At 40.2% G+C, this 27,881-nt stretch overlaps 2 protein-coding genes across 9 annotated transcripts in view; one reads left to right on the forward strand and one right to left on the reverse strand.

The window, feature by feature from the left end:
• On the forward strand, nt 1-27,859 carry TMEM204 (transmembrane protein 204). The gene is made up of 3 exons (XM_079321138.1): nt 1-1,028; nt 14,001-14,156; nt 25,883-27,859. Exons 1-3 carry the CDS (start codon nt 749-751, stop codon nt 26,125-26,127), a joined length of 681 nt encoding a protein of 226 aa, XP_079177264.1. The 5' UTR covers nt 1-748; the 3' UTR covers nt 26,128-27,859.
• Nucleotides 1-27,881, reverse strand: part of IFT140 (intraflagellar transport 140) — a 91,637-nt gene that overhangs the window by 15,660 nt on the left and 48,096 nt on the right. The window lies entirely within an intron of this gene.

Here is a 27,881-nt window from a genome sequence, read left to right on the forward strand (position 1 = left end):
GTCGACTACGCCCTGAGGCTCACCAAAACGAGCCACAAAAACAGCCATTTCCTCTTGGTGGGGAGGTGGGGGGGCCTTTTCCTCACCGCAGTGGCTGTTCTCATCCCGGCACTTACAGCTCGGCTCTTCGGAAAGGGACAGGGCAGAGCAACCTTCTCGGATACTCCAGACTTGCAGATCACTTTTGGGATGATCGCATTCCCCTCTGGCTCAGCTAGGCTTTGAGAGAATGCCATCTGTCACCGTTTGCAGGATATTCTGAAGTTTGCACCCAAACCCAGGCTTTGGAGCAGCACTGGTTGGCTTGGAGGACTTGGCGCTCGGCAAACTACAGTGAGCACCCCATCCCACCTCTGTCCCACCTCAGCTCAGGCTCTCCTGCCCCAAGACTGGATTCTCTCTGGATTCGCCCCATCCTACACGGCATGGACCTCCCTGTCATCCACTTCACCACAGGACTGGCATTACTTATCAAAGTGCAAGAAGGTGGATAAGTCAATGCTGAGAAAGACCTAACAAAGCTTCTTTGCATTATTTTATGGAATTCTCCTATCTACCTCACAAAATTCTCATTTCCTTGGTCAGAAATCCCTCTGGAGTTGACTTCAAGAATGAACGGTGATGTCCTCTAGCAATCCATAACAGCCCAGTGCAGCCTTCTGTTCCCAGCCCAGTTTCAATGTGCTGCAGCTGACTGGGACCTCGTGTTGTCTGCAATTAGAGACTGGTGGCAAGCTGACAGTCAGATATGACTGTCCACAAACTGGTAGCCACAGCTGTGTTGGTAGCCCTGGTCTCACTCATCCTCAACAACGCGGCTGCCTTTAGCCCCAACTGGGTGTACCAAACACTGGAGGACGGGCGCAAGCGCAGTGTGGGGCTCTGGAGGATGTGCTGGCTGGCAGAGAGGAGCAGGGGGGCTGCAAGCACCAGTGCCAGGCACGGGCAAGGGGAGGAGCAGGAATGCGAAGCCCTGAGCTGGGGTTCAGAGTCGGCTGGGTTCCAAGAGTCACGCAGCACTGTCAAACGTAAGTGGAGCCTCTTATCTTCTCTGCAGACATGATTGATAGGGTGCACCTGGTCTGCAGGAGTTCACTGACCTAACCCTGAAATCATGTTATCTGTCTTAGTCTAAACACCTCTTCACATTCTTTCTCAAATATATTGATTTCAGAAAATAAGAAGCATGATGTTCACCAGTGACTAATTAAATTCCTTCTCCCCCCTCAAAACCAGCAATCTTCATGGTGCTGCCTGGTTTATACAGCCCAGAAATTGATCTGCTTTGAAAAAATTATTTAAGAAGTGTAAGTCTAAAGTTTGGAGACATCTTGGGCTCACTTCTCCCTTCTGGGCTCCTGTCATAAGATATTCTTTCCTCCTCAGTATAACAGCAACCACAGTTGCTCTGAATACCCTAAAACTACAAAAAAACCCAACCCAAACTCGAAAAGGTATTGCAATGAATGACATGAGTTATTCCTTCCTTCTGTTTGGTTTTGTTGGAAATGCCAGGAGTAGAAAAAGACAGAAATAGGTGTGGTAAAAACATGTAAAATTGAGAAAGGTCTTAAAATGTGTAACTATTCTTGGTGAAAAAAATACAATTAATATACAACTTGGTGACTAATTATTACGCAAGGTATATTTTTCATTTTGCACTTTCACAGGTTGTGGGATCTGAAAAATGCAAATAGCTTACACTGAGCTAGGGAAAATTATTTGATAACATGAGAATTACAGAACTGATTTATAAATAATAAACCTTATGTACCACATTCATAGCATTAATGGGGCAACACTGCTCTCCCAGAGCAGAGCTGTGCTGGAACAGCATCAATGAAAGGCTTGGGTTAGAAGGGACCTGTCCAAAATATCTGCAGACACTGTGGCTGGGACCACAATTACCCTGGTGCCAAGAGGTTTTTCCCCTAAGCCCCCTCCACTGTCAGCAGCTGGGCTGTGAGCAGCCATCCGAAGGGCAATCGGTGCTTCCGCTGCACCCTCCAAGGCATGGAGCTTAACAGAACAAATGGATATAAAGTTCATGCCTCGACTGACCACAGGATTCTCTCAAAATTTCAAGGATGCTCATGAACAGCTTTGGCACCTCTGAGGGATGGTTATCAGCATCCATAAGACACATGATTTCAAAACAGATTTTTTTCATGGTTTGAAATGTGGAGAAAGGAAAATTGGTCCTTGGAGTTTCTTAGGTCCCTCTGGAGAGAAACCAAAGAAATATTAGAGGGATTTCTTTTAAAAATGCTTTAATGTGGACCCATTCCAGATTATATTTTCCAACAAAATTATGCAGAAACATTTTTCGCATATTTGCTATTACTGAGGCTGTATAAATCACAGATGGAAAATTTCTCAAATATTTTAAAGTCCTTACTTTTCAATACTTTAACTGAAAGAACCCTTATAACAACAAATGGTTACAAAAAGGATTAGACTGTCGGAGAAGTTACTTGTGTGTTTTTGCAGCTTAATCTCTGGAATCACTTCTCCAATTATTATTGATAAGCCATATTCTAACTTGAATGTGTACCATTCACAAATAGTAAAAGTACATGCTATATACTCAATACTGGAATGAGCTCCCACACAGTGAATTTGAACTCCTACAGCATTTTAAACACACAAACTTGTATTTCTTGCTGTGTGCAGTCCAGGAGGTGTGTAGTACCTAAAGGTGAGAGGTATTAGTTTCATGGTAGAATGATCTGGGCAGCAGTTTCTGATGTCAAATAGAAGGATAATGTAACAGAATATTTGAAAAATTCCAAATAATAATTATAGCATGATCAAGTGCTCAGAAGAATTATCTGACAACCATTGTTAAAAATTCTAATTTAAAGGAGGCTTTTCAAGACCAGGGACTTATCTGCATAGGAGTGAAGCATCCATTCCCTATTGAATCTGGAAGCAAACAGCAAGAAAAGGCCAATTCTGAATCTTGATAAAGCATTGAAAGGAAAATCCCTGCTATGCAGTTGTGTCATGACAAACTCAGTAGGAAACACAACTGTGGCATTTATTTTTAAGACAATTTTGTTTCCATGGATACGTGCATGATCCGTAGGAGCCTGTTTTTGCATCCGTGGTTTTGTCATCCTAAAGAATTTCTGTAATAAGAAATCACACATTATTTTGGTAATACCTATGGCAATCCTCATCTGTCAGTTGTAGATAAATCACAGATATGCAGGGGTGTGTCTGTATATGCACGTGCATACATACATCTAAAAATAATTTTATGAAGGAAGAAAAGCCTTCCTCAATACTGAGTTACCATGAAGTATTCTGGATGCCATTTGTAGAGCAATATAGAAAAGCTGTTCTGCCAATAACAATGCGAAAGAGGCCACAGTCTGGGTCATACAGAACAATGTACATACATACACATACAGACATACATATCTGAGAGGAAAGCTATCTATCTCACAGTTCAACAGAAAAACTGTAAACTCTTTGGCAATTTGCTTGTCCATTTTTGCTTATCCTGTACATGCAGTATGTAACTAACAGCCAACTATAGGCACTACTGTGAGCTGGCTTCCTCCCTGGCAGAGAGAAATACATTCTTAGAACCTGCTTTTCACTGACTTTCTCTGCCTGCTTTTTCCTCCCACTGAAATCACAGAATCATGGAATGATTTGGGTTGGAAAGAACCTTTAAGCCAATTGCATCCCATACCCTGCCATGGACAGGGACACCTCCTTCTATCCCAGGTAGCTCCAAGCCCTGTCCAACCTGGCCTGAAACACTTGAAGTGGAACAGGGCAGCTTCAGCTTCTCTGGGCGCCCTGTAAGAGGCACCCAGGGCCTCATCAACCTCACAGGGAAGAATTTCTTCCTAGGAATGTAAAAAACAAACAAACAAACAACAACAAACAAAACAAGAACAAAACAAAACAAACAAACAAAAAAACCACAAAAAAAACCCACCAAAAAACCCAACCAACCAACCAAAAAGAAAGCCAAGGCCAGAAGTAAATTGTATTAAAAATACAGGGAAATTAAGTGTTGCAATGTGAACTACTTCTGCAAGTCACAGCATCAGACATGCGGGCAACTGATTCCATGGGAAAGCACTTCAACTCTGTCCTTCAAATCTCACTGTTCTGGAGAGCAGAGATCCCAAGCCTTTTCACTGTTCTTTACCTTTCTGTTTCTCACCCTCTTGCTGTGCAGCCCTGCAGCCCCTGCAGCTCCTCTCTTTCAACCCCCTGTGATGCCAAAAATCTTCTGTGGTTGTTCAGATGACTAACAGCAAAAGAATCTCCAGAATAGGGTGGAAGTTTTGGACATGGGGTGGGATAGAGTTTTTGGGTGGATATTTTTTTCCATTGGATTAAGCCATGGTATAAAGTCTAATAAGTGCTGCTGCTAACACTAAGAGCTAAAGCTGTAAGGAGGGGTGAGATGGCTCCTTTTTTAGTGGTAATAAACTCTCAGATCTGAAACTTTCACCTTTGTTGAGAATCAGCCCAGCTGTGAGGGCATCAGTCAAAGCTTTTATAACTTGGACAAACCACTGAATGATACAAACTTAAATGCTTCACTGTATAGCCTCTCTTAAAACACTAAGGAAACCTGGCCAGGTAGCCTAACTCTCCTGTCACCTGAGTAAGCAAAGACATTTGACAAAGATTATGGAGCTGCAGTTTCAGAGTTATTGAAAAATTTTGGAAGATTATGTTCTTGCCTGCATCTCTTAATGCTTCAGAAAAGGCCAGAGGTAGTGGGCCTCACAGCCTCAGTAAGAGCTGGGGTAAGAAAGTATGCCATGAGAAGTCAACACTGAGTTTTGTGCCCATGTCATGGGAGACAAGGGCAACACACCCAGCGATGTGGCCCCACACAGGGACGTGACTACCTTGACTGGAGTGAACATGCAGCTACACCACCAGTGATGCCTCTCAGAGCCAACCCTTTTCAAAGCCACCTAGGTCCTGGCCAAGTGCCATGCCAAGAATATTGCACAAACACACCAGATTACTTGGAATCAACTTAGATATTTTTAACCACACTGCAGGGTACAAATATGCCCTAAGGTCTGCCATGCTCTGAGACGTTCTCTGGATGGGCACGAGGAGATGATTTATTCATCAGCTGAGGTCATAGTTTGTCCGTCTTTGTAAGAACATTAGGAAAAATGCGGAAATGCAGGAATAGGAACAAGTTTAAAAGATACAAAACCTCACTGCGTTCTTCAGGGCTCAGGAGACATAAGGAAAATTGCAACAGAAGGATGTGTGTTTCAACTTCTGGTGCTCAGAGCTGGATTGCTTGTGGGAATTGCAGTTCTAACAAGGAGTGTAATTCATGCCAGAGAGAGGCACAGCATCAGGAGCAGCTACATGACTGCCAGAGGGACCCTAGGTAAACACCTGTCCAGCCTGGACAGATGATTGTGCACACACATGGACACAGAGACCTTTGGTGGCTAAGACAGGATGCTGCTTAGGGTGGGAATGAGGAGCTGAGGTTTGATACAGAGGCAGCCATTCACCTTAATGCCCATGTCCACTGCATTTACACGAAGTTCCAATGTCTCCAAAATTTCCAATTTCTCTGAAATTTGTCTGGCTGGAAGCCAGGCTGAGTCATGCAGCTGACTGCGCTATAGACATGTTACTTGTCTATATATATAGTATTTCCATATAGAGAGACCCAGAAAGGAGGTCAAGTCCATCTGGAGAACAGGAACTACCATCAGATTAAAAAAAGCCCCAAACCTTATTATACACATTATATATATTGCATGATAGACTGCTCAGGCTGTTCCACAGAGGTGAGGCAACATGGGCAGCTGGCAGCTCAGGGTTTGTGATTTCCCATCCTAATAGCTGAAATACAGCAATATTTAAATAAATTACACTACTAATTTAATGATGGAGGACAGCAGAGATGAATTCTGAGACATTCACTTAGAGTGAATGCTCATTTTACTGTCAGGGTGCAATTCTGCATACTCATTTTGGAAAAGTGCAAAATTCCTTGGGATTTGGGACAGGAAAATGAACTTAATACATGTTGCATTGCAGTACATCCACAAGTGTTGCACAGAAATATTGTCAGAGCAATCAGAGTTTGGTTACTCTTGACATCGAGACTATGAAATCAGTTAAAGCATTATGAGTGCAAATGGTTCTGAAGCTTTTGAAAATTTCAGTTTAATGCATTTATCAAAGCCACCAGTACAGAATACCCTGCTGAGGTTTATAAAGAGGCAAATAATGACATCTAGACAACTCACACCTCATCAGAAATAGCTGTGTCTATTAAAACTGATCACCGTGTTGAAGGCTTTAAATGCTGGAGTTGCAAGGGCCCATCACTTAACTATAAACACTAGCTTATGTTGAAAGCAGTTAACGGACCCATGTCTTCACTCCAAAAGTAACAACTGAAGCTGTTATAAAAACCACCTACCAACCACAATCTCCTGTCCCCAACAAGATCTGTCTGCCTTTCAAAATAAGTATTCAAATGTGAAGTTTCACACCTAGATGAGCTGAATGGTTAAGTTCCAAAATACCTAAAGGGCTGGAAGATTCCACCAGTTTGTCACATCAGAACATCATTATAATTGTGCCTAAGCAGATTGGGTTTCCCCTGCTCCCTTCCTCTTCCTTAAATTACCGTTTTAAAGTGTAAAAAGCATAAATTGCATACTTTGGAAAGCCTCTGGGAGGTGAAAAAAGCAAAATAATTTTTGAGATATCCATGCATTCATAATTTTTAAGATATTCATCCAGCAACAGAGGAGGAGGAGGAGTCTTGTTGCAGAAAGCTCTATGGCTACTTGCAAAGACTTTTTTAAAAAGAGCAGGAGAGACTTTCCTTTTCAGGACAAAGTCAGTAAACAACAAATATGCAAATAACATAATCACATGGAATGGGTATGAGGCAAAAAAGAAATTCGGATCTGTTTCACTTTTAAAAACATAGTGACTATTCAGACCATCAAAATACATTTGCATCACATAAGAGCCTCTTTAAACCTTGCCATGATCTGAGAGACACAGTCATGCAAAAGTGCACTGAGATACTGCTAACATTTGGCTTAGTTTGCTTCATAAGTACTTTTAAACTGTATCGTAATTCATGCTCCAAGAGGCCAGTATATGAATACCACAAGATTAAATTGACAGAAGAAATTAAATAGACTATAAATAGAGCTCAGGTTTAGGAGGCATAGCATGATGCTGATAATTACAGTGATTCTATTTATTGTCCCTATTATCTCAGAGTTGTTTTCACAGTAAGTGCTAACCTCCTATGCCCATGATGTAAAATGAAGCACAGTTGTACTTTGCACTTTCATAGTGCTTTTGGTATCCAAGGCACAGGTTCAGCTCATTTTCATGGCAGCTGCGGAGACTGCTCAGCACATCTCACCTTTGCTGACAGTACTGACATCTGAAACAAACACACACGATTCATTGCCTGAAGTTTGACTGAAGTGATGGGTTTTTTTTAATTCTAAGGAAGGGTTTCTTCTAAATTTTTTTATTAATACTGAATCCAGCTCTCCCGGTTGGAACTCAAGCTTATAAACAGCAGGACCATAAGTAAGAGTCAGCAAGACAGAAGACTTGCTCTTTCTTACACTTGCCTTTCATCCATTTAGGTTCAAGCATACCAATCTGGCTTTTCCTAATTTTAGTACTTCGTTTGCATTTCTGAAGTCCCTATAAAGTGGATCTTAAAAATTACTCCAAAAGGCTGAAAAACATGATGCATTCTTTACCTCAGGATAACAGCTCAGCAAAATATCAAGTTCTAGCAGAAGACGACATGCTCAGTTAGAATCTCTGATTATATTAAAAAAAACCTAATTATTTATCTCATTAGATTTTTATAAGAAGATTATAATCTCAGCCTCCAGACATTCAGCCCAAAAAGATGAAGTCTAGCACAGTTACAAGAAATTGAAAATGGGTTCTAACAAAATAAGTGTAGCAACTTAAGTGCCAGGAGCATTATCAGTTTCATCTATAATCAATTAGAAATCTTCTTTCAGAAACACAACTATTTATCCTCCCTTCCAGAATAAAGTCATGTATGAACATGAAGCATTTAAAAGGACAATCAGATACATGCCATAATGAGTCCTCAATAATTCACCAAGTGATTAATAAATAAACCCAGAACCATAGGAAGCAGCATCAAGAGAAGTTTTTTTTAAAATTCATTTCATTACAAAACCAAGAAGCAATATCCATCAGGAGATTTAAAGAATGGATGCAATCATAGAAGCAATCAGCTTCACAGCAAGCTAAGGCGGCACCATCCTTCAGCTGAGCATAACCCATTCTGCATTAAGAGTTTAAGAGCTAATTAAGAATTAAAGTACCATTTTTGAGATGCAACAGACTTAGTGTCCCACATTGGACAGGGATAACAGCACACACTCCCAGTCAACTTCTACAGCTCAGATGACAGCAGGAGATTATGAAGGCACACAGAGATGCTGAGAGTCAGCACTGTCTCCATGCACTGAATAAATGTGTGGCCACTATCCCAGGGCTGGATAATTAATAACTTACTCACAGAAGCTGGATTAAAGTTTGCATTAAACATTTATCAAGAGTGGTTTATCAAGAGGTGTCTTTCCCAGGGGGAGTTTTAGACTACTATGAAAATATCTTGAGCCATTTTGCTTAATCATTAAAAAGCTTTAATTTCTACTTAGCTGTTTTTTTTTCCCCTCTATGCAGACAGAAAAGGGAAAGAAACGCTCACATTTCAAGCAATTAACATAATATGATTTTCCAGTGAGATCATTTTTCCTCATTATCCCAAAACTGCAAATTACTCTCTAGCATGACTAACCTACTTCTGCAAACAGTCCTGGGGCTATCCCGGAACATAATACCAGCAGTTCTGGGGCTATCGTGGATCAAAATAACAAAATTGCTGCTTGTAAGTAAGAAAATCAAATTAACATCTCTAATCCAGATGGTTTAGGAAGTGAGCAAAACAACAAGGAATCTGACTTGGTCTCATCCTTAGAGTTTGAGTCTTGATTGATCCCTGTTTTAAACAAAGCAGAAGTGATTAAGCCAGTACTCTTAGTTGTACAAGAGTCCCAGCTGGATGTCCTGTCCAGGAATTAACTGCTTCTCTGAGAAAATGGGGCCCACAGTGGGCTTCCAGAAGGAAAAAGGCAGAGACTAGCACTGTATGCTGATGAACAGCGGACACTCAGAGCAGAGTTTTTGGAGCAATTCAGCTCCAGCCCTTTCCAGCTCTCAACAGCCAAGCTGTATCTTAAGGGAGGTAAATAAAGGTATGGACGGAGGGTTTGTCCTTCCTCTTTCACCTCTCGGATGTACACAAAGGAATGAACACCCTCTGCAGAGTCTAGGTCTATTCTACTGGAAGCATTGACCTCTAGCAACAGAATACTCACCTCTGGCCAAGGGGAACTCCATCACAGTTATATTTCAAGAGACGAGTGCCATTAACAAGTTCAAAGCAAAAAAAGTAGGATATCCAAAACACAAAATACCTATGTCATGACAGTCTTAGGCAATAGATTCTATAAGTGAGGGGTTAACACAAGTGCCACCAGTAACTGTGCAGGCATTAAACCACTATGACCATCTGGTTTCACAAACAAAATGTAAAAGTTGATGAAGTCTGCAGTAGCCACAAAAAGTGACACTGGAATCAGGGCTACTATAAATGAAGCTGAAATGGTTTGAACAGCTGATCCTAAATTTATACTAATCATCAAATCTATAGAAAACTCATCAGAAGAGACTAAACCTGGCTATTGAGGTATTTTTGCTGTACATATAATTTTAAAAAGAATAAAAGAGCACAAAGGTAAATATTAAACTTCGCAGCCTTTACAAAAACTGTACTGCAGCCAGTTTTATAAGAGATTAGAAATATTGATTCCTGGATAGAGCATTCATTCAAGCAGCAGAAGAGTTTTGTGTCCTGGTCTCCCTCAACAAGATTTCCCTTTTCAATGGCTTTGGGGCTGAGCTCTGAAGAAATATTTTGACATTGCACACTCAATTCCCTTTCTTGATCCATACTGTCCATTGCTTGTCGTCACTAAAAAGAGGCCAGAGATGCTGGTGCAGAGGCTCAGCTTAGGGTTGTGCACGTATGTACAAAATAAAATTACAATGTGCTGAGCTGACAGCACGCAGTTACAATGGCTGTGAGTAAGGAAGCAGAGTTACCTTGCACTTTCAGGCTAAATACAATTAACAAGCTCTACTGCAAGAAAAATGGACTTTATGCATTATTATAAGAGTTATACATTATTGACAGGCTTCCCAGGGTAGGGGTGGAATCTCCACCCCTGAAGGGATTTAACACATCTGGATGTGGCACCTGGGGACATGGTTAGTGGGGCCTTGGCAGTGCTGAGGGAACAGTTTTTGACTTGATGCTCTTGGGGCTCATTTTCAGGCTAGACAATTCTATGATTCTAAGTTTGCTTTTTTCCCTCAAGAGGAATCATTACAGTTCTAGAACAAAATCAAAAGATGACAGATCATACATTAAACCTGTTAGAATAAACCAACATCTCTCATATGAGAGATGGGAAGGTACTCAAGTTATACTTTATTCCATAAAAATAATTGTCTGCAATTTAATGAAATCATGTCAGCTACTTCCTTCTTATTCTGCCAATCATCAGCCTGCTGCAGCTCTATGGACCACATGCAACCTTCCTTCTGGTTAACAGAAGCAGCAATGTAAAATACCCACTGCATTTCCACATCTCTCTGAACAGTGTAGTGTATTAGGCCAATAAACATCCCTAAGTGTGGAGTTCTTACAAACAGCAGCAAAGATCATGTTACCCATTCAATGCACTGTCAGCTGCAGGAGAGCACAATCATCAAAGAACCATTTTATAAAAACTAATTGTTACAAATTTGCTTGAAGTTCAACTGAGTCACAGTCAGAAACTTACTACTTTTAGTATGCATGATATAGCATCATCTGTGACAAAGCATAAAGTCTGTAACCCAGTTAAGTGTTAAAAGAAGTCATGAATAGCATCAAAAGTAAAAATGTGGTGTTAATTTCTGTGTCAGGGGTTGGTATGTATTTCTGGCATAAACTTCAGACTTTTAAATGTTATTTATATACAGAGTCTTTTTTTGTTATTGGTGGTGGTTTTTGTTGGTTTTTTTTTTGAGATCATGCATACTACATAAAGACAAGGCAAGAGAATCCATTATGACAACGATTTTTAAATTTGATCCTACAGACAGTCCTGTCACCAAATGAGAGCACTAATAATGGCTGCAAGCCATTATTGGGCATTTCTCCTTTGAAAAACATTACTATCTCTTCAGCAAGCACTGGTGCTCTAAGTATTGCAGAAATCCATCTGGGTGGAAAAACAAAACACTCTGAAATGTTCAAAACTTGCTGGTGTTTACAAAGCTCAGACATCTGACTGTGATTCCATTATCCAATGTGCTTCATGACCTGTGAGCATTTGACATGGCAAGAAATGGAAATGCTGCCAATGCTAAAAGAACAACTTTGGAAGTTAAACACAAAATCTTTGAACAATTTTTTTGAGTAATTGGTCAGAAATTAACTCACTAGGAGAAGCCAAAAGTACTTAGTATGTTACCTTCTCAACATTTTATTCAATGGAAAAAGTTTAATGGTTCTTAACTAACTCTTCAGATACAATATTATATTTTATCAAATTCTAATTAAATCATGAGTTGCTACTTAGAATATGGGAAGCTGAAGACAGCTTGTGAGGGGAAAATAAAGGGTAAACACAAAAGTAGGTCAGATTTCATGATTAACACAATTAAATTTACTCTTGTTTATATCAAGTTTTGTTTTCTGCTCTTCCTAGCAGTCTCCATGGAAGATCAGGAACCAAATTCTGGTGGTCAATGCATCCACCAAACTTAAAGTCAGTTAAAATATTTCTAAAAAATCTGCTCCAGAGTCTGTGTCTTTCTCTAGTATATGCCAACTTACACATGATGCTACTTCTATTTCAGAATAGCAATGACATATTAGCAAGCAATGTGGAACAATGATATTTGTAACTCCCACCTTTTGCTAGAGAAAAAGGAAAAGGATAGAAACAGGACATCCATCAGGTTAAAAGGAAAAGCAGGAAAAAAGTCTGACTAAAACTACCCAACTTTGCAGTTAATATATGCCATTCAGTAGCCAGCTGGGAGACACATTTTAATCAGGTTTCTAGCCAAGCCTGCAGATTTTGGCATCTCTCATCATTGCTGCATTAGTTCTTTGATAGAGAGTCATAGATTATCTAAGATTGGAAGAAACCTACATGGATCATTGTGTTCAGCTCCCTGTTGCTTGGAGGACTACCTTAAACTAAAATATATCACTAAGAGCATCCTACACAAACCACGACTCTGGCAGCCTTGGTGCCATGACCACTGCCCTGGGGAGCTTATTCCAGTGCCCAACCACCCTCTAGGGCAAGAACGTTTTCCTAATAACCAACATAATACTCCCCTGACACAGCTCTAGCCATCCCTCAAGTCCTGGACCAGACAGCAGAGAGAGATCAGCACCTCCCCACTGCGAGGAAGGTGCAGAATATGATGTCACCTGTCAGCCTTCGATCCCTTAGTCTTCTCTTCTCCTGTCTGAACTGGCCAAATTATCTCAGCCACTCCTTGCATGTCTTATCCTCAAGGCCCTTCATCATCCTGGTCACCCTGCCCTGTGCATACTGCCATCATTCAGTGTAGTTTTTATTTTGGGTTTGCAATCCTCCCTGTCATGGTGTTCCAGTACAGACCCTGGTCTGAACACTCCTTTGCAGTTCAAGAAGATCCCTGCTCAGCCAGGCCCTCCGTCCTCCCTGCTTGCATGATTCCTCATGCTTTAGCACTGCTATCTCCTGTGCTATTAAGAGGTCACCACTTTGCCCACAAGTCTCTCTTTACAAATTGCACATCTCAGAGAGCACCTTTTCTAGTTGGTCCTTCAGTCCCTGCACCAGGAGTAACCTTCAACATGCTTCAGAAATTTCCTGGATCAGTTTGTGTCTGTTTTATGATATTCCCAAATGATGTCTGGAAACTTAAGATCACCCTTAAGGTCCAGGGGAGGCAATCTAGAGATATCCCTTATTCCTGGTACTATAATTCATCAGTATCAGTATCCTGGTTGGGTGGTCAATAGCAAACCCTCACAATGTACTCCCACAACATCACTGTTAGAGATATATATATATATATATATATATATATTTACACACACATACACACACACAGAGTTTTCAAAAAGGTAGTTTTTTACCTGTACATGCAGATTATGGACTAACACCTCATTCAAAACTGCCAAGCCTTGACATCTTCATTACAACCATTTCCATCATTACACAGATGGAAATATAAGGGTCTTTGCAGTTTATCCCAAAGATTAATAAATAGTAAAAGAGGAAAAATTTAAGAATTCTCTATACAAAGCTGCTGTAAACCAGAAAGACCTGAGCATTAACATCCACAGGATGTTTTTTAGAACAATACAGATGGACTAGGGGAAAAAGAAATTCAGGGTGTTATTGTTTTGTCTTAGCAATGATGAAATGATTTAAAACTATTTATGGTCCATTTCACTCTGTGCCACACAAAGCAAACATCAATCCTGCCCCAAACAATTCTGGCTATGTATTACAGGTAGAATCTTTAGTGAAGAGAATTCCAGCATCTCCAGTGGGCCATTCTGGGAAATTAGCTGCTTGTTATGCACTGAAGCAATATTTACAAGATGCTGTGCAAGTAAAGGAAAGAATCAATACATATCCTGAAGAAGATCCTTTCTAAATCAGACTGCAGGGAAGGCAGTTAGAACAAGGGACTGCTGGGAGAAGAAACTGCTGTCTGAAAATTGTTTTCCGTGGACTAATATTAACTTATATTCCTGCTCAGTCAGGATTTTATTTTTCACAATTTTATATTATTGTAACTTTATGCTGCTTCTGATTCCCTAGTGCAGTTCGACATGATGCGTGCCTGCAACCTCATCGCCACGGTGGCTCTGACTGCTGGCCAGCTCCTCTTCGTCCTGGGGCTGATGGAGCTCCCCATCCTCTCCCAGGATACCCAGTGGTGGGAAGAGGCCATAGCTGCTGTGTTCCAACTTGCCAGTAAGTCCACTTCTTTCTACTGGTGGAAAACTGCTCAGTCTCTATTAAATCCAGGTGGAAAAGTTTTTCTTACTTTATAAATCTTTCAAGTGACAAAGAATAGCAAAAAGGTTTATATCTAAAAGCAAGTTCATTGTCTCTAACAAGCTCTCCCCATGAGATTCTGCAGTACATTAATAGAAGCTTTTATCTGGGATATATCACAGTGAGGCTTCTGCCAACCAAAAAAAACCTGACTTTATTATTTCCTATGAAACCAGGAAGGCAAACGTAAGAAAAACAAACTGGATACATCGTAATCCCACAATTTAGCAGGGCAAAATATACCCAAGGAACTGTGAGAAGAGTGGAATGGCTGAGCAAATTTTTGAAGCCTTGTTGAAACATGATTATTTTATTTTAGCTAACTGAATTTTACTCAATGACCACCAGCTGGATTTTGACAAACAGATACATCTGCAATCCAGCAAAGAAAGCTGAAGTCAATTCATACAACTGACTGCTAGAAATAAAATTCCCACAGCAATTCTCATGGACTATATACAGAACTGCATGAGGAAAAGAGGAAATGGGTTTATCACAATTCCATTTTGACAGCAGCGACAACAAAGTGTAAACATAACACCTTTCATTATTACATAAAGTAAGTAACTTCAGTGTTCATTAAATAGTCCAACCCTATACAATATCCATTAATGGAGTAACATTCCAAGCTGCTTACAAGATCAGATTAAAAGCACAACACACACACACATACACATATATATATATATATATATATATATATCTGTATGTATATATTATTAATGTAAAGAGCTGGTTAGAATAAAGCAACACAATTTTATTTAAAGTTTTAATTTAGACTTTAACAACTCAAAATATTAAGAATGCATAAAACTACTAGACTTCAGGTTTTCACCAATGCAAAATCAGAATCTGGCCTAGATCATTTAAGTATGGTCTCACAGTCTCACAGCAATAAAATGGTTAGGTTTTTCCAGGTTGATTAAGGATGAGGAACCTGAGATCCAGATGAGAGGGGGTGACTGCAGAGGTTCTGTAACTCTCAAAGCACCTGATCCATCTTCCAGGTGCAGCACCAGACAGTGCTTCCAAAAGACAGATATACAGCCTTGCCATAAAAGTCCTCCCTGCAGCCCCTTTTGAGTCTGTGTAAATGTGGATACTTTCTGGATAGTTCTCCTTGACTATCGGCGTGATGCCTGCTGTACTCACATCTTTTCCAAACTTGACCGGTCTGTTTTTCCAGAGCAGAAATGCATTCTGGCCCTGTTTAGAGGTGTTGTTTCATTGACAAACAGCACAGGGGACAGCCATGGGCCTTTCTCCTACCACAGCTGCTAATTTTAGACCGGGCTTTTTTTTTTTTTTTTTTTTTTTTTCCTGTACTGGAGTCTGTTTTAAACACAGTCAGAGACAGAAGGGCGCCAGGATATCCCGACGCAGGAGGAGGAAATGCCTGCTATTACCTGTTATGCAAGCTGAACCTTGAAATCCCCAGTGTTGGGAAGGGACATGGGAGAAAAACCACAGTCAGAATGATTAACAAAACACTAATGAGAATGTCTGAAGAATCTTTTGGATCAAGCAGTCTATATCCATCTGCCTGTCTATGTTTGAAAGGTGTGAAAGGATGGATCTAGCAGCCTATAACGATATGAAGACAGACATTGTGCTGTGTGAATCTGCAGAAATAACACAGTGATTATCCCTGCCCCATTCCCCATCCCCCTTTGCAGTTATGCCACGCTCTCCTTTACCATCATCAGATGGTCTTCTGCCCTGAAGTCATGATACTCGTTTTACATCTCATTATCTTAATGTAACTTTATGTTTAAACAAGTTCCTTCCTGTTATCCAGAACAATCACCTGCAGTCTTCTAGAATGCATACTTTTGGAAAAAGCTTAAAGAAGTCATTATACCTGCATTAACCCAATATAAAATAAGACTTCTTGAAGATCTCCCTTGTTTTCCAGAAAAGTGGTACATCAACTGCTGATTCCTTGGGACATCAGGGTCTGCACTCTCTTAACTCCCTGGACTGGGCTCAGGCAACAGTACTTTAGACACTATAGATGAACTATCTTTGATATCAGACAAAACCCATGTGCAGTGAGAAAGCCAAACAATTCCACTGCTCTGATGAAGGGCTGCTGCTGCATCTGGACACTAAGAGTTCTATGTTGAAGGGGAAGACAGTGGCCACCACATGCCCTGTGAGCCACTGGTGATACTCAGTCTCTGAGTCTCCACTCTGAAACAGTAACCTCTCAGTCATTCTCAAAGAAAAGGAGCAATACGGAGCAAAAACAGAACAAAGAATGTGACACTTGTATTTAAAAGCATTTGTCCCATGCAAATAGTCCAAGAGGAAACCCTGCAGGTTTCTCTCCTGCTTCATTTGAAGAGTTAAAGCCAAGGTACTTCAGGTCAGACAGATAATTTGTGTCAGAAGGGCAGTTAATGTTTAAGAATGAACAAACTTAGATGTTATTAAAAATTTCTGAAGTACTGGCTGGGTAATTTCTATTTATTACACTTTCAAATTAAAGAACACCAGCACCAGTCTTCTGGTTTTTCCTTTTAAAAATCCTAATGATCTGAAGAATTGTTCTGCAATTCCTCATTCTTTCATTAATTTCAGAAATTATGTGGAATTATATTACCTCTAATTCCAACTTCTTGATCTCTGCCTTTCATTCTGGAATATGCCAACAAGTGCTGAAGAGAACCACAGTAGTCACTGGTAGACTGAAATCTTGTATTATGGGGGTAGGCTCAACCCACAATTCTCTTATTTTTACCCAGCTGAAACTGAGTGGATTTAATTACAGTTTCCCATGGCCTGAACAGAAGTCCTTGTTGGCTTAGAAAACTAAGTGTGCCACTATCTCCAAAGTCTATCACAAGCACCAATCAATGATCTCAGATCCACTGGAGCTTGCAGTGGCTCCAGACTCCACCACTTCCTCACTCCTGCCACCTGCACAAGCATTTGACAGCCATTCAAAAGGATGGACCTCTGACAGAAAATCAAGCCCCAGGAAGCAAAGGGGAAGCAAAGAAGAGAGGAAACAGCAATGCTGTTTGGGACAGCAATTCACACAGCTCCAAAGCTCCACAGGCTCACACCTCCCCATTAACAGGAAAACAAGCTGTTTGCTTTGGAAAAGGCTCCAAGTGAAAATGGAACCAGTGTTGTACATGGAATTTTGTGTCAACACTCCAAAATTTCCCTCTAGAGGGTTTTGGAGTTTCTGGTTTTTTCCAAGGTCCTCCACGTGCTGAATATAGGATGGATAACAGCTGACAGAAGAGCTGTTGGAAAGGGAAATCCATACTAACAGCACAGGGAAATAAGAGCACTTCAGAGGATACTGAATTACTACAAACATTAGCCTGCCAGACAGGATCAGGCCTTGAGGGGCTCCAGCCAAGTTTTGATCTTTCCCAGTGATGATTATCACAAACTTAAGAGAGAAATAATTTAGAGATTAAGAAACTTAATAGGAAAAATCTGGAATAGAATATATTTTACATTAGATCTCATCCTGGTTTCTGAATGTCCAAGACTGCAATAAACCTGAATCGTGATTAATGTTTTGCCAGCCTGCTTTCAGCATTAAATAACTTTAATACAGAACATCCTGAAGATTGAAAAGTTTCATGTTCCTACCGAGCCTGTCATTTACAGCCAAATAAATAAGTCTTGCCTTTCTTAAATTTCAAGCATTGCATTCCAGCTTTGCTTAACGTGTTTTTCTGATTAAAATATTTCACTTCAGAACCCTAATACATCACAAAGCTGAGCTCATGCATGCTCTAATTTTTGTGCTCTTCAAACTAAATCAGACAATTTTTGAATCATCTTCTCCAACCACTTTAGATCAGTTGATATCCAGAAAATCTCAATGTAGAAAAGAACAGCACAGAAGCTACCGGAAAACATGGCTGAAGATACTCCTGATAGTAATGTGATCCTGAGTTCCCTATTAGTTCCTTCCACCTTTTTGCTTCATAACACCCTCAAGAAGACAGATCTGTTCTAATATGAAGCCTATGGAAGTGTAAACCTAAAACTTCCTGAAATGGAAGCAAGTAAGTGAGATGCTCTAATCATAGCAAAGATAGAGAATCTGACTGTTTAATTTGTGGTGTTTTCATTATTTGTCAATTTTATTTCCCCCTCAGTGCCAAACTTCCCTGTTCTTTATGCAAACCACAAATGTCACAGTCAAGTGATTTTGTTTTCAGACATTTGCAAAAGGAATCACATTTGCAAAGATCCTCAAATCTGGATGTCTCTCTCATTTATTTTGTCGGAAATGGTTCCCGGGAGAAGCTGAAGCAGCAAACTGGGAAGGATGGTAGCTCACAAGAAGTGTGGTGAACTCATCTGGTATAGCTGCAGCAGGAAGAAGATCTGCCACTATTCTTTAAGGCTAAACTCTGATAAGAACAGCAAGCAGGTTGTTGTAGCATCTCAATGTCAAGGGTACATATTCTGATCAGAAATATGGTAAAAAATCTATTAACAGACAAATATGATTTTGATATTCAAGCATAAGGAGCATGTAATGCAGAGCAAAATGTGTGTGCGACAGAAAATAACTCAAATATTAATTTTATTGCTCATGAACATAATATATACATGGAGATGTCTCCTAAAACTTTTTCAAATCCAGTTGCCTTGCTGGATCAAATTATGCAGCTCTTACCCTCTGATATATCCAGAGATGAACAGAGCACTTGAACAATAAAAGCAGATGGCACTGAAACATCCAGGAAGATCACTTGGTCAATGACTGCTTCTCTCTGCACAGGGTATTTTTGCTCAGGCTGACCCCACCTGCAGGCAGGTCTGAGATCCTCAGCACGAGACTGACAAGGACCTATTCAAGTGGGTTCAGAGGAAGCCATACAGATGCCCCAAGGGTTGGAGCACCTCAGCTACAGAGACAGCCTGGGAGAGCTGGGGGTGTTCAGCCTGGAGAAGAGAAGGTTCTGGGGAAAACTTATTGTGGCTTTTCAGTACATAAAGGGTGCTTAACAAAAGACAAAGAGTGACTTTCTACATGGACAGACATCAATAGGACAAGGGCAATTGATTTAAGCTGGAAAGGGGAAGATTTAGATTAAATACTAGGAAGAAAGTCTTCCCTGTGAGGGTGGGGAGGTCCTGGCACAGGTTACCCAGAGAAGTTATGGCTGCTCATGGATCCCTGAAGGCGCGTCCAAGGCAAGGCTGGATGGGGCTTGGAGCAGCTGGAATACTGGAAGGTGTCTCTGCCCATGTCAAGGGGTTGGAAAGAGATGGTCTTAAAAGATTCCTGTCAACCCAAAGCATTCCATGGTTCTGATTCCAGACAGGAGCCCCATAGCTGTGCCCAATATGAGGCCTACTATGATTAATCAGAGCTTTAATTGACTCCAGCTGCCTCAGAATCCAAGAGGCCAAACAATGCTAATAGTCAACATCAAGTGTGAGAGCCAGCACATTTCTCCTTAAACAGCTACCCAAGATAAATTCTGACTAGAGTTCACTAGGAATGCTTTTCAACATGCCATTCAAAGACTGGCATAATTTCTAAGGAAACATCCAAAAGGGAAACAACAAAGGTTCTTTACTGTAAAGAGACCTAAATTGGTTAAAGATTTCCAACATAAGGTAGGATTCACTGCCTTACACTAAATCTCTCATCAGGTTAAAGACAAGGACTGAAAAACTCAAAGAACACAAGTGGAAAGCCCTTGTAATTCAGAAAAGTGAGCAACAAAAGAGTCTTATCACCCCTTAGAAGTCATGCTACTCATATGTTTAATTCTAAGCTGTTACATGCTACCAAAATCCTTGGAAGGGAATTTTAAATTAGAACTAAACAACACTAAAAGCAAACAAACAAACAAAACCAGAGAAATACAACCCCAACCAAATTACTGTACTTAACAATGTACAACTGAAACCTCAAAGGTAGCTTAACTAATGATCACACTAATTCCCTGTGGCATTAGAAACCAAAACATCATCCAGAATAGTGCTACAGTGAAGAGCACATGACTATTACAGAGGCCTCATATTTGCCTTCAACTTGTAACAACCTCTTTTGTGCCAAGCTGATGCAAGAAAATACATTAGTTAATCAATAATTTGCGTGAGTCCTATAGGAACCACTTTGTGAATCTATCTCAAGCTGGTAAATACAGCTAAGCTACTGCAAACAGTCCATTCAGGTGTGAGACTGGTCACAGCTAAATCATCCCCTGTGAAACTTGGTGGAGAACACAGAAGAGGAGTGAAATATTTCCCTTCCCTGTTTGCAGTTCTGGACAAGCACGGGAGGTGTATTCTCAGCACTCTGGCTGCTCTATTTTCCTTCTTCTCCCTTCTCTTCACAGCAAAAGTCATCCTCCAGGACAAGCTGTAAAGAGGAGGATTATAAGTCTCAATACAAACTTGCTGGTAAACTAGAAAAAACAACGTGGATTTCTTCAAATGCACTATCAGTACACTAATAAAATGGAAGAATGAGAATCCAGGGGTGTCTGAAAAAAGCCAACAAACTATCACAGAAATAAGTGACTATTAGAGTTCTTTTAAAGTGCTAAAATTCTGTAGATGGCTTGCAGCCAGCCTCAGTCAAACAGGAAATCCAGCATACAGATCTGAAATATAAGTTCAAAAAGTAACAGTCTCCCAACCCACCCCCACTACCACAGTCAATACTGTTCCAACCAAAAATCTTCTGAGCCACTTCATTATCTGTTTCCTTCCCCAGCGGAAAAGCCACCCCCCTCCCGGCTTGTTTTGCTGCAGATGGGAAACAACTAGAGATAAACAGCAGTTCTATGGGAAAAAAAAAAGCGCTTCAAGTAATCTCATCAGGATTTTTAGTGAAGTTGTGGCCTCTGTGCAGTCTTGAGGCAGTATACAATAAGATTATCTGAAATTTATTGATGCACTTAATTAAATTAATTCAGGGAAATTGAGCCGTGTATCTCAAAGTCTTGTCATCACTACAAAACAGAAAAGAAACTAAATCAGATTAAAATGTTCAATAATTTCATAAATAAATTTAAAAGAATATGTCCCTTCTACAGCCCTTGTCAACCTGTATTGTGCATTGTGAGCTCAAGAATCCTGATGGCAAAGAGAGCAATTTTCTGACTATTTTCCATTTTTAGATAGATATTTGTAACATCTGAATTCAGTTTCAGTATTCTAATAAAATACCTAGAGGAAGACAGTTGACTTCCCAGACTATTTCTCATAAGCAACTCTACTAAAAAAGTCACCCTAGTCAGCTCTGGTGACTATTCTTACCATAAGGTTAATTTTTATAGGGATACGTCTAAAGATCATAGGGCACAAATGTATGAACTGTGTGGTTTTGCCCAGTCATTTAGAGAAAAGACTAAATGTTCCACCCCAGTTCTTGGCTAGTGTACAACAAGACTCCTCTAAGGGCAAAGAAAACACATGTAGCACATTGGAACACTTTGCTTCAAGAAGTCCAAGTTTGATTAAGCTGTTACAGACAAAATCTATCCAAGCAAACTTTGAGGTTTTCACACATCATCATCTTCACAAAAGCAGCATTCATCAAAATTTAAAACTCACCATCCTATGCAAACTCAGTCTTTTTGGAATATTATGATTTCTTCACCCTTTACTCTGGAGTTCCTACATTTATAACTCCCATATCAAACCATGCTAATATGAAATAAGAAAATAATTTTCTCGGTGACATTTTTACTCTATTTCTGTTCAGTTCTCTGACTCTTGCAGAACTGTAAAACTAATTGTATAAACTCTACAGGAATGCGCTTCCACCTCTGCTGCCTCTCTCATGTGTTTGTCTGTTCTTCGTGTCAGTTCCTGTCTAAACTGCAGAAAAGGACCCTAAACAGAACACGTATTTTCACTCAAGAGCTCTGGCAACTGGCTCCTGAGATCTGTCCGTTTGGGGAGCTCTCAATCCCAGTCCCTCTACCCCACTCAGCCATTGGCACAGAACTGGAAAAGGAATAAAGCCTCTTGCATGATTGGCTGCTCATTTGAGAAGGGTTCAGGCAAAGGGCTTATTAAGGAAAAAGTCCTTCTAGCAAAAATAGCTTTATTTGGGGACCTGTAAGGAAGTCTTAGTGCTTTTCCCTGGTGGATAATTGCTCGATCAGATAGAACATGGAGATGTTAAGCCATTTAGGACAGTAACTGGCCTTAAGTAATACAAAAGCAAAAAAGACGAAGCTAAGTAATTTCATCAAAAGCTGGGATTTGGAAAAACTTTTAAATATTGAAAATATTCCTATAGTGGGAATTAAGCTTTAAGACATAACATAGCATCAGAGTTACTCTGTGTAACTGGTATTCCTGAAACCATGTCTCTCTGCCAAGAGAGCCTCAAAAAATACTGCAAAAGAGTGGGACATTGACTGTTAATATTTATAACTGTCCCTTACAAGTACCTGTGAGTGCTCACTGGTCCAAATGGCTCCTGCTCAAAATTTCTCCTGCTTAAGGTTTTATGATTTTCTTCACACTAAAAAAAGTTATTTAATACATTATGGATTCCCGGTGAAAGTGTGTATGAATTGAAAATTAGTTCTGAAAGAAAAACTGATTACACAAAACCTTCTCAGGTGCCAGACTAAGTAAGATGGGTCTCTTGATTTATATCAATACCCTCCTTCCTGCCAATTTTAAACCACAAGGAGATGAAGCTAGTCAACTCAGCTGCAGGAGGTGCAAGCATCTCCTTTCCTCTTGATTTTCTACCTTCATAAGAAAATGGCTATCATCCTTTGAAGAGTGGACTGTGAAGCAGTATCAGTGTGTGCTATCCTTATAAGATCTAAATGAAGATGTAGACATCCAAATTCTTTATAAGCATATCACAAATAGCATGCTCTGCTCCCAGTGCTCTGAAATACAAAATAAACACAGAAAGTTGTATTATCCTGGTTCCACAGATGGGGAACTGAGCCATCTCAGAGGAAAATTTAAAATACCTGATGTCTCTCACAAAACAACCTAATCTCCCCCTCGTTTCTCTACCATGTGCCTCACGACAAACAACTTGGAGACTGACACTGAAAAGAAGGGAGAAAATTTTATTTGCACCAGCAAACCATTATTGTGTGGATGAATGATTTCTACAACTCAGTGTGCTCCAAATAGCCACATTCTCTCCAAATAAAACAAGTTCATTTATAACTCAGCTGAACTGTAACATAATTACCACATTTACTGACAAAACCAAAGAGTTACTGTGTGTCCTTGCAACTGTGTCAACAACCTAAAACCCATCCAGGGTATATAAGGCTTTTTTTAAGATCAGAGTGGGGAAAGAGCAGTAAAGAGCAACTCCTCCCATAAGAACCTGTTTCTTCCTTATTTGTCCTCAGACAGAGAAGTGCCTCCCTCCAAACCCTGGACATGCCAGCTGTGGGACAGTGCCACCTCAGGAGTAGAAGGTGCAGCAAGCAACTGTTATAAAGCACATTCTAGGCAGACACAGGAGAGCCAAGGATGTCAGACATTTCCTGAAGGAATATTCTTTCAGTGTTTGCATTATGAGGGGGATTCAGCCTTCTTTTTACTGACTCTCAGAATAGTAAATGTCACACCTTTAAGTAATTACTGATTTTTTCCTCCTACTTGTATGTCATTTCCTTCCTCTGTGTTTTTATCTGTATGCAACTTGCGTTGTCTTCACTGCACTACTAGTATTCTTTATGAAAAGAATTTGGTACAATGCACACTGAGGATGACTTCCTTCATAGAAAATCAAGGACCAGGGACAGGGATTACACCATTGCCATGGATCCATGGGGACAGTATTTGCACAGGCACAGTGGCCAGCTAAGAAAACAGCATGCACTGACCGGTCCTTGCTCTTCACTTCTCTTTGCCCATGAACTTAAGAAGATGGTGTCCAAATATGTTCTGAAAGTGTTTATCAATATTATTATAAGTTATAAATAATAATTATAAATTATAATTATAAATTATATTATAAATATTCATAAATATTTATTTATTCCAGTCTTCCTTCATGAAAGGGCTGTTTGGGCAATGACATTCCTTTGTTATGATGGGGGTTAAGGAAGTATGTAGGACAACAAATAGAAAACTGGGGTTTTTTTGTTAGTGAGGCATATTTGCCTCTTTGTGCTTGTTTCGATCTAATTACATCCATGCATTTATTTTAAAAAGCTGAAAAGTAGTTTTGTTTCACAATAGGTATAGGAAGAAAGACTAGGCTGGAGTCCCTCTGCTCTGGAGCCAGGCTGGGAGAGCTGGGGGTGCTCACCTGGAGAAGAGAAGGCTCCAGGGACACCTCAGAGCCCCTTCCAGGGCATAAAGGGGCTCCAGGAGAGCTGGAGAGGGACTGGGGATGAGGGTTGGAGGGACAGGACACAGGGATTGGCTTCCCACTGCCAGAGGGCAGGGATGGATGGGATATTGGGCAGGAATTGTTCCCTGGGAGGGTGGGCAGGCCCTGGCACAGGGTGCCCAGAGCAGCTGTGGCTGCCCCTGGATCCCTGGCAGTGTCCAGGGCCAGGTTGGACAGAGCTCGGAGCAACCTGAGATAGTGGAAGGTGTCCCTGCCCCATGGCAGGGGGTATGATGCAATGAACTTTAAGGTTCCTTCCAACCCAAACCATCCTGGGATTTTATGGCTCTCTGATAATACAATAAACAGAGGGCAGAAAAGTAATCATGTGGTTATAGTGCACTCTTCGGGGAATGGGCAGATGTCAGTAACATCAGAAGGGAGGTGTAAAGGGATACAGATTGCACCTTGAGCTAACATGGGTATCCTGTATGACTAGAATAGACACCCCATATCATTTCTGAAATAACATTGCTGTCATTCATACAATAATGTAACCACCAAAGAGAAAATGAGAATTTTTCCTTCTTTTCAGTTTTTTTGCAAATCACATTGTAACACCTGAATGGAAATGCTAGACAAGTCCACTGTTATTACTCTAATATTACCTACCTTTTAGGGAACTTAGTACTGTGCTTAAGGTTGTAAGGACAATAGAAATTTTGCCATCAGTACCTTCTGGAGGCATGACATTAATTCTGCCTCATAACACTTTTTTCCCTGCAAGAAAAAGTAGGATGACAAAGTTCTGTTTTCCTTCCCCCCCCCCTGTTTTTTTTTTTAAGTTTCTGTACATTGCTTTATATTGTTTCCCTAAGATATTTAGCCACTCATGATATTTGCAGTCTACATATGGCCTGCCTTAATAAACATTTTAAAATTTTAGAATAAGTTGTACATACTGTTAACAAAAGATTCTAAAAATGATTATTATAATCATCATTAATACAACTGTTTTCTCCTTTGGCAATGAAAGCAAGAAAAAGGACGTCTGTGTAAGTGATTCAAATACACCAGGGGGGCAAAAACCCAACATGAAATATAGCTCAGTGGGTGTAAGAAATTTAAATCAGAGTGAACAGATTTAAACTTAATACTGAGCCTCTGTTTAAGGCACTCTTTGCGTGTATCACAAGGCCCAAATATGCCTTCAAAAACACATCCAGCATATCATAATAAGGATGGAAAGGCTCTACAGACTTATGAACAGTGAGTCTGCAAATGTTGAGATACCTTGTGGCATTTTTCCACTACAGAAATTCAAGAGAAGAACTCATTAAAAAGAACTCTGCCATTCTGTTTGCAGGTTTTGTCCTGGTCATCGGACTGGTGACGTTCTACCGTATCGGACCATACACCAACCTCGCATTGTCCTGCTACCTGAACATTGGAGCCTGTCTTTTGGCCACACTGGCAGCTGCCATTCTAATCTGGAACATCCTGCACAGGCGTGAGGACTGCATGGCGCCGCGGGTCATTGTCATCAGCCGCACCCTGACTGCTCGCTTTCGCCGGGGCCTGGACAACGACTATGTTGAGTCGCCATGCTGAAAGAGCACACTTGAAAGGGGAAAGATCTCCACGGAGACCTGCATTGGAGTTATTTTCTATAAACATATGCTATAATTTAAGGGTTGAAAGACATCACAATGTTCACTTGTGTGGGCAGAAGCCCTTGATTATTATTCAGATGGGCTCCATCTATATACATATGTATAAAACACATAATTTTATATATATATATATAAATATTATATTGCCCTCTCCTTCTGCTGTACAACACAGAATTGTTGGGTTGGCTGCATGGCAGCAGGGTCAGCTGGAGAAGATCCCAAGTGTGTGCAATGAGAATACAGGAAAGAGGGAAACAAACACATTTTCTTTGTCTCCATCTAGTCTTCCTGCTCCCTAAAAATAAACCAAAAAGCTATAGGAGATCAGTGACAATAGCTTGGGAGTTAACAGGCAATCCGAGAAAGCAGAAAATTCACTACAGATTAAGTGATGGGTTTAAAAGCTGTCTAAATTTCATGACTTTCTAGTCCTTCTATTCACCTCTCTACAAGAAACAGATTTTCATTAGCTGCAACATCTGCTCACAGCCCCAGAACAGACCAGAGAGTAAAAAGCAAAAGCAACTCTAACTATTCTTATGTAAAGAAAAGGATTGAAGAATAATTAAGTGCATTTTTTCCAGACCATTTTGTATCCTGAGACACAGGTTTGCTCATGTCCTATGTGTAAACAGACATGAAAAATTAGAAGGGTAGACAGCTAGAACAGGCCACACATGCTGCTGAAAAAATGTTTCAATGTTACATTGAGGGCAAATGTCCACAGGAGGCCACCAGAACTTCCTAATAATCAGATATATGATTAAATTGCATTGTTGGGAGCTATTATAAGAAATAAATATTCCAGACCAAACTGGTTTCTTTTCAGCTAGTTATAACATTTGCTGTGACATTAGAATGCTATGGCAGATCTGCTCAGAGCCACACAACATAGGAAATATTGGAGAATAGAGATGCCACTCAAGCACGCAGACTGGAGAGTAATACTAATATAAAGGACTTCAGGATTTTGGGATTTAAAAACAACCTGCCTGATAACTTAATATGATAATGAAGTGAAAAATTAATTCATTTAGAATTAGGTAGAATGTTTATAAGCATTACCCTGAGAAGCACATGGGCTTACAAAAGTCATATGCATATAATTTTCAGAAATTTTCTTTCTTTTCAGAAAGAAAAACAACACATCAAAAACTATTTTGCAGGAATATGTGGGATACAGGAACCTGAGGCAATGACCAGTGTGTAAGCACTCTCAGAATGCTGCTCTAAGCACAATTAGGGAAAGGTTTGAGGGACCATGAGCTGTGAATGTTACAAATACCTTTAGGACTGTTGTGTTGCTCCCAGCTAAGTACACTGCTTTGCTTCTTTATCACCACTTCCACACTTCGATAAAATGTGATCATCAAGCTGGCTCTTGAGTTCTGTTCTGCACTTAGTTTTGGATGTGATAAGAAACTCAACCCTGACTGCTGCTTTGCACCACTTTCCAAATGAGCAACACTCTACGGAGACTGATGCTCTAGAACAACTGCACTGCTCTAGACTGTCAGGGAAAACACCACAAAGCTGACAGAGTTTCTTCTAGCAGTAGGTTTGTAAAAACCAACTAAGATTAGCATTCATCTGCCTACATTAATTTTCTGGGGAAAAAAAAAAAAAAAAGAATTCCCAAAATAATATGCTATGATTAAATGCAGTGGTTTTTAAATTAAAATATTAGAGTAT

The sequence above is a fragment of the Erithacus rubecula genome (genome assembly GCF_903797595.1).
Source record: "Erithacus rubecula genome assembly, chromosome: 17".
Taxonomy (NCBI): Eukaryota; Metazoa; Chordata; class Aves; order Passeriformes; family Muscicapidae; genus Erithacus; species Erithacus rubecula.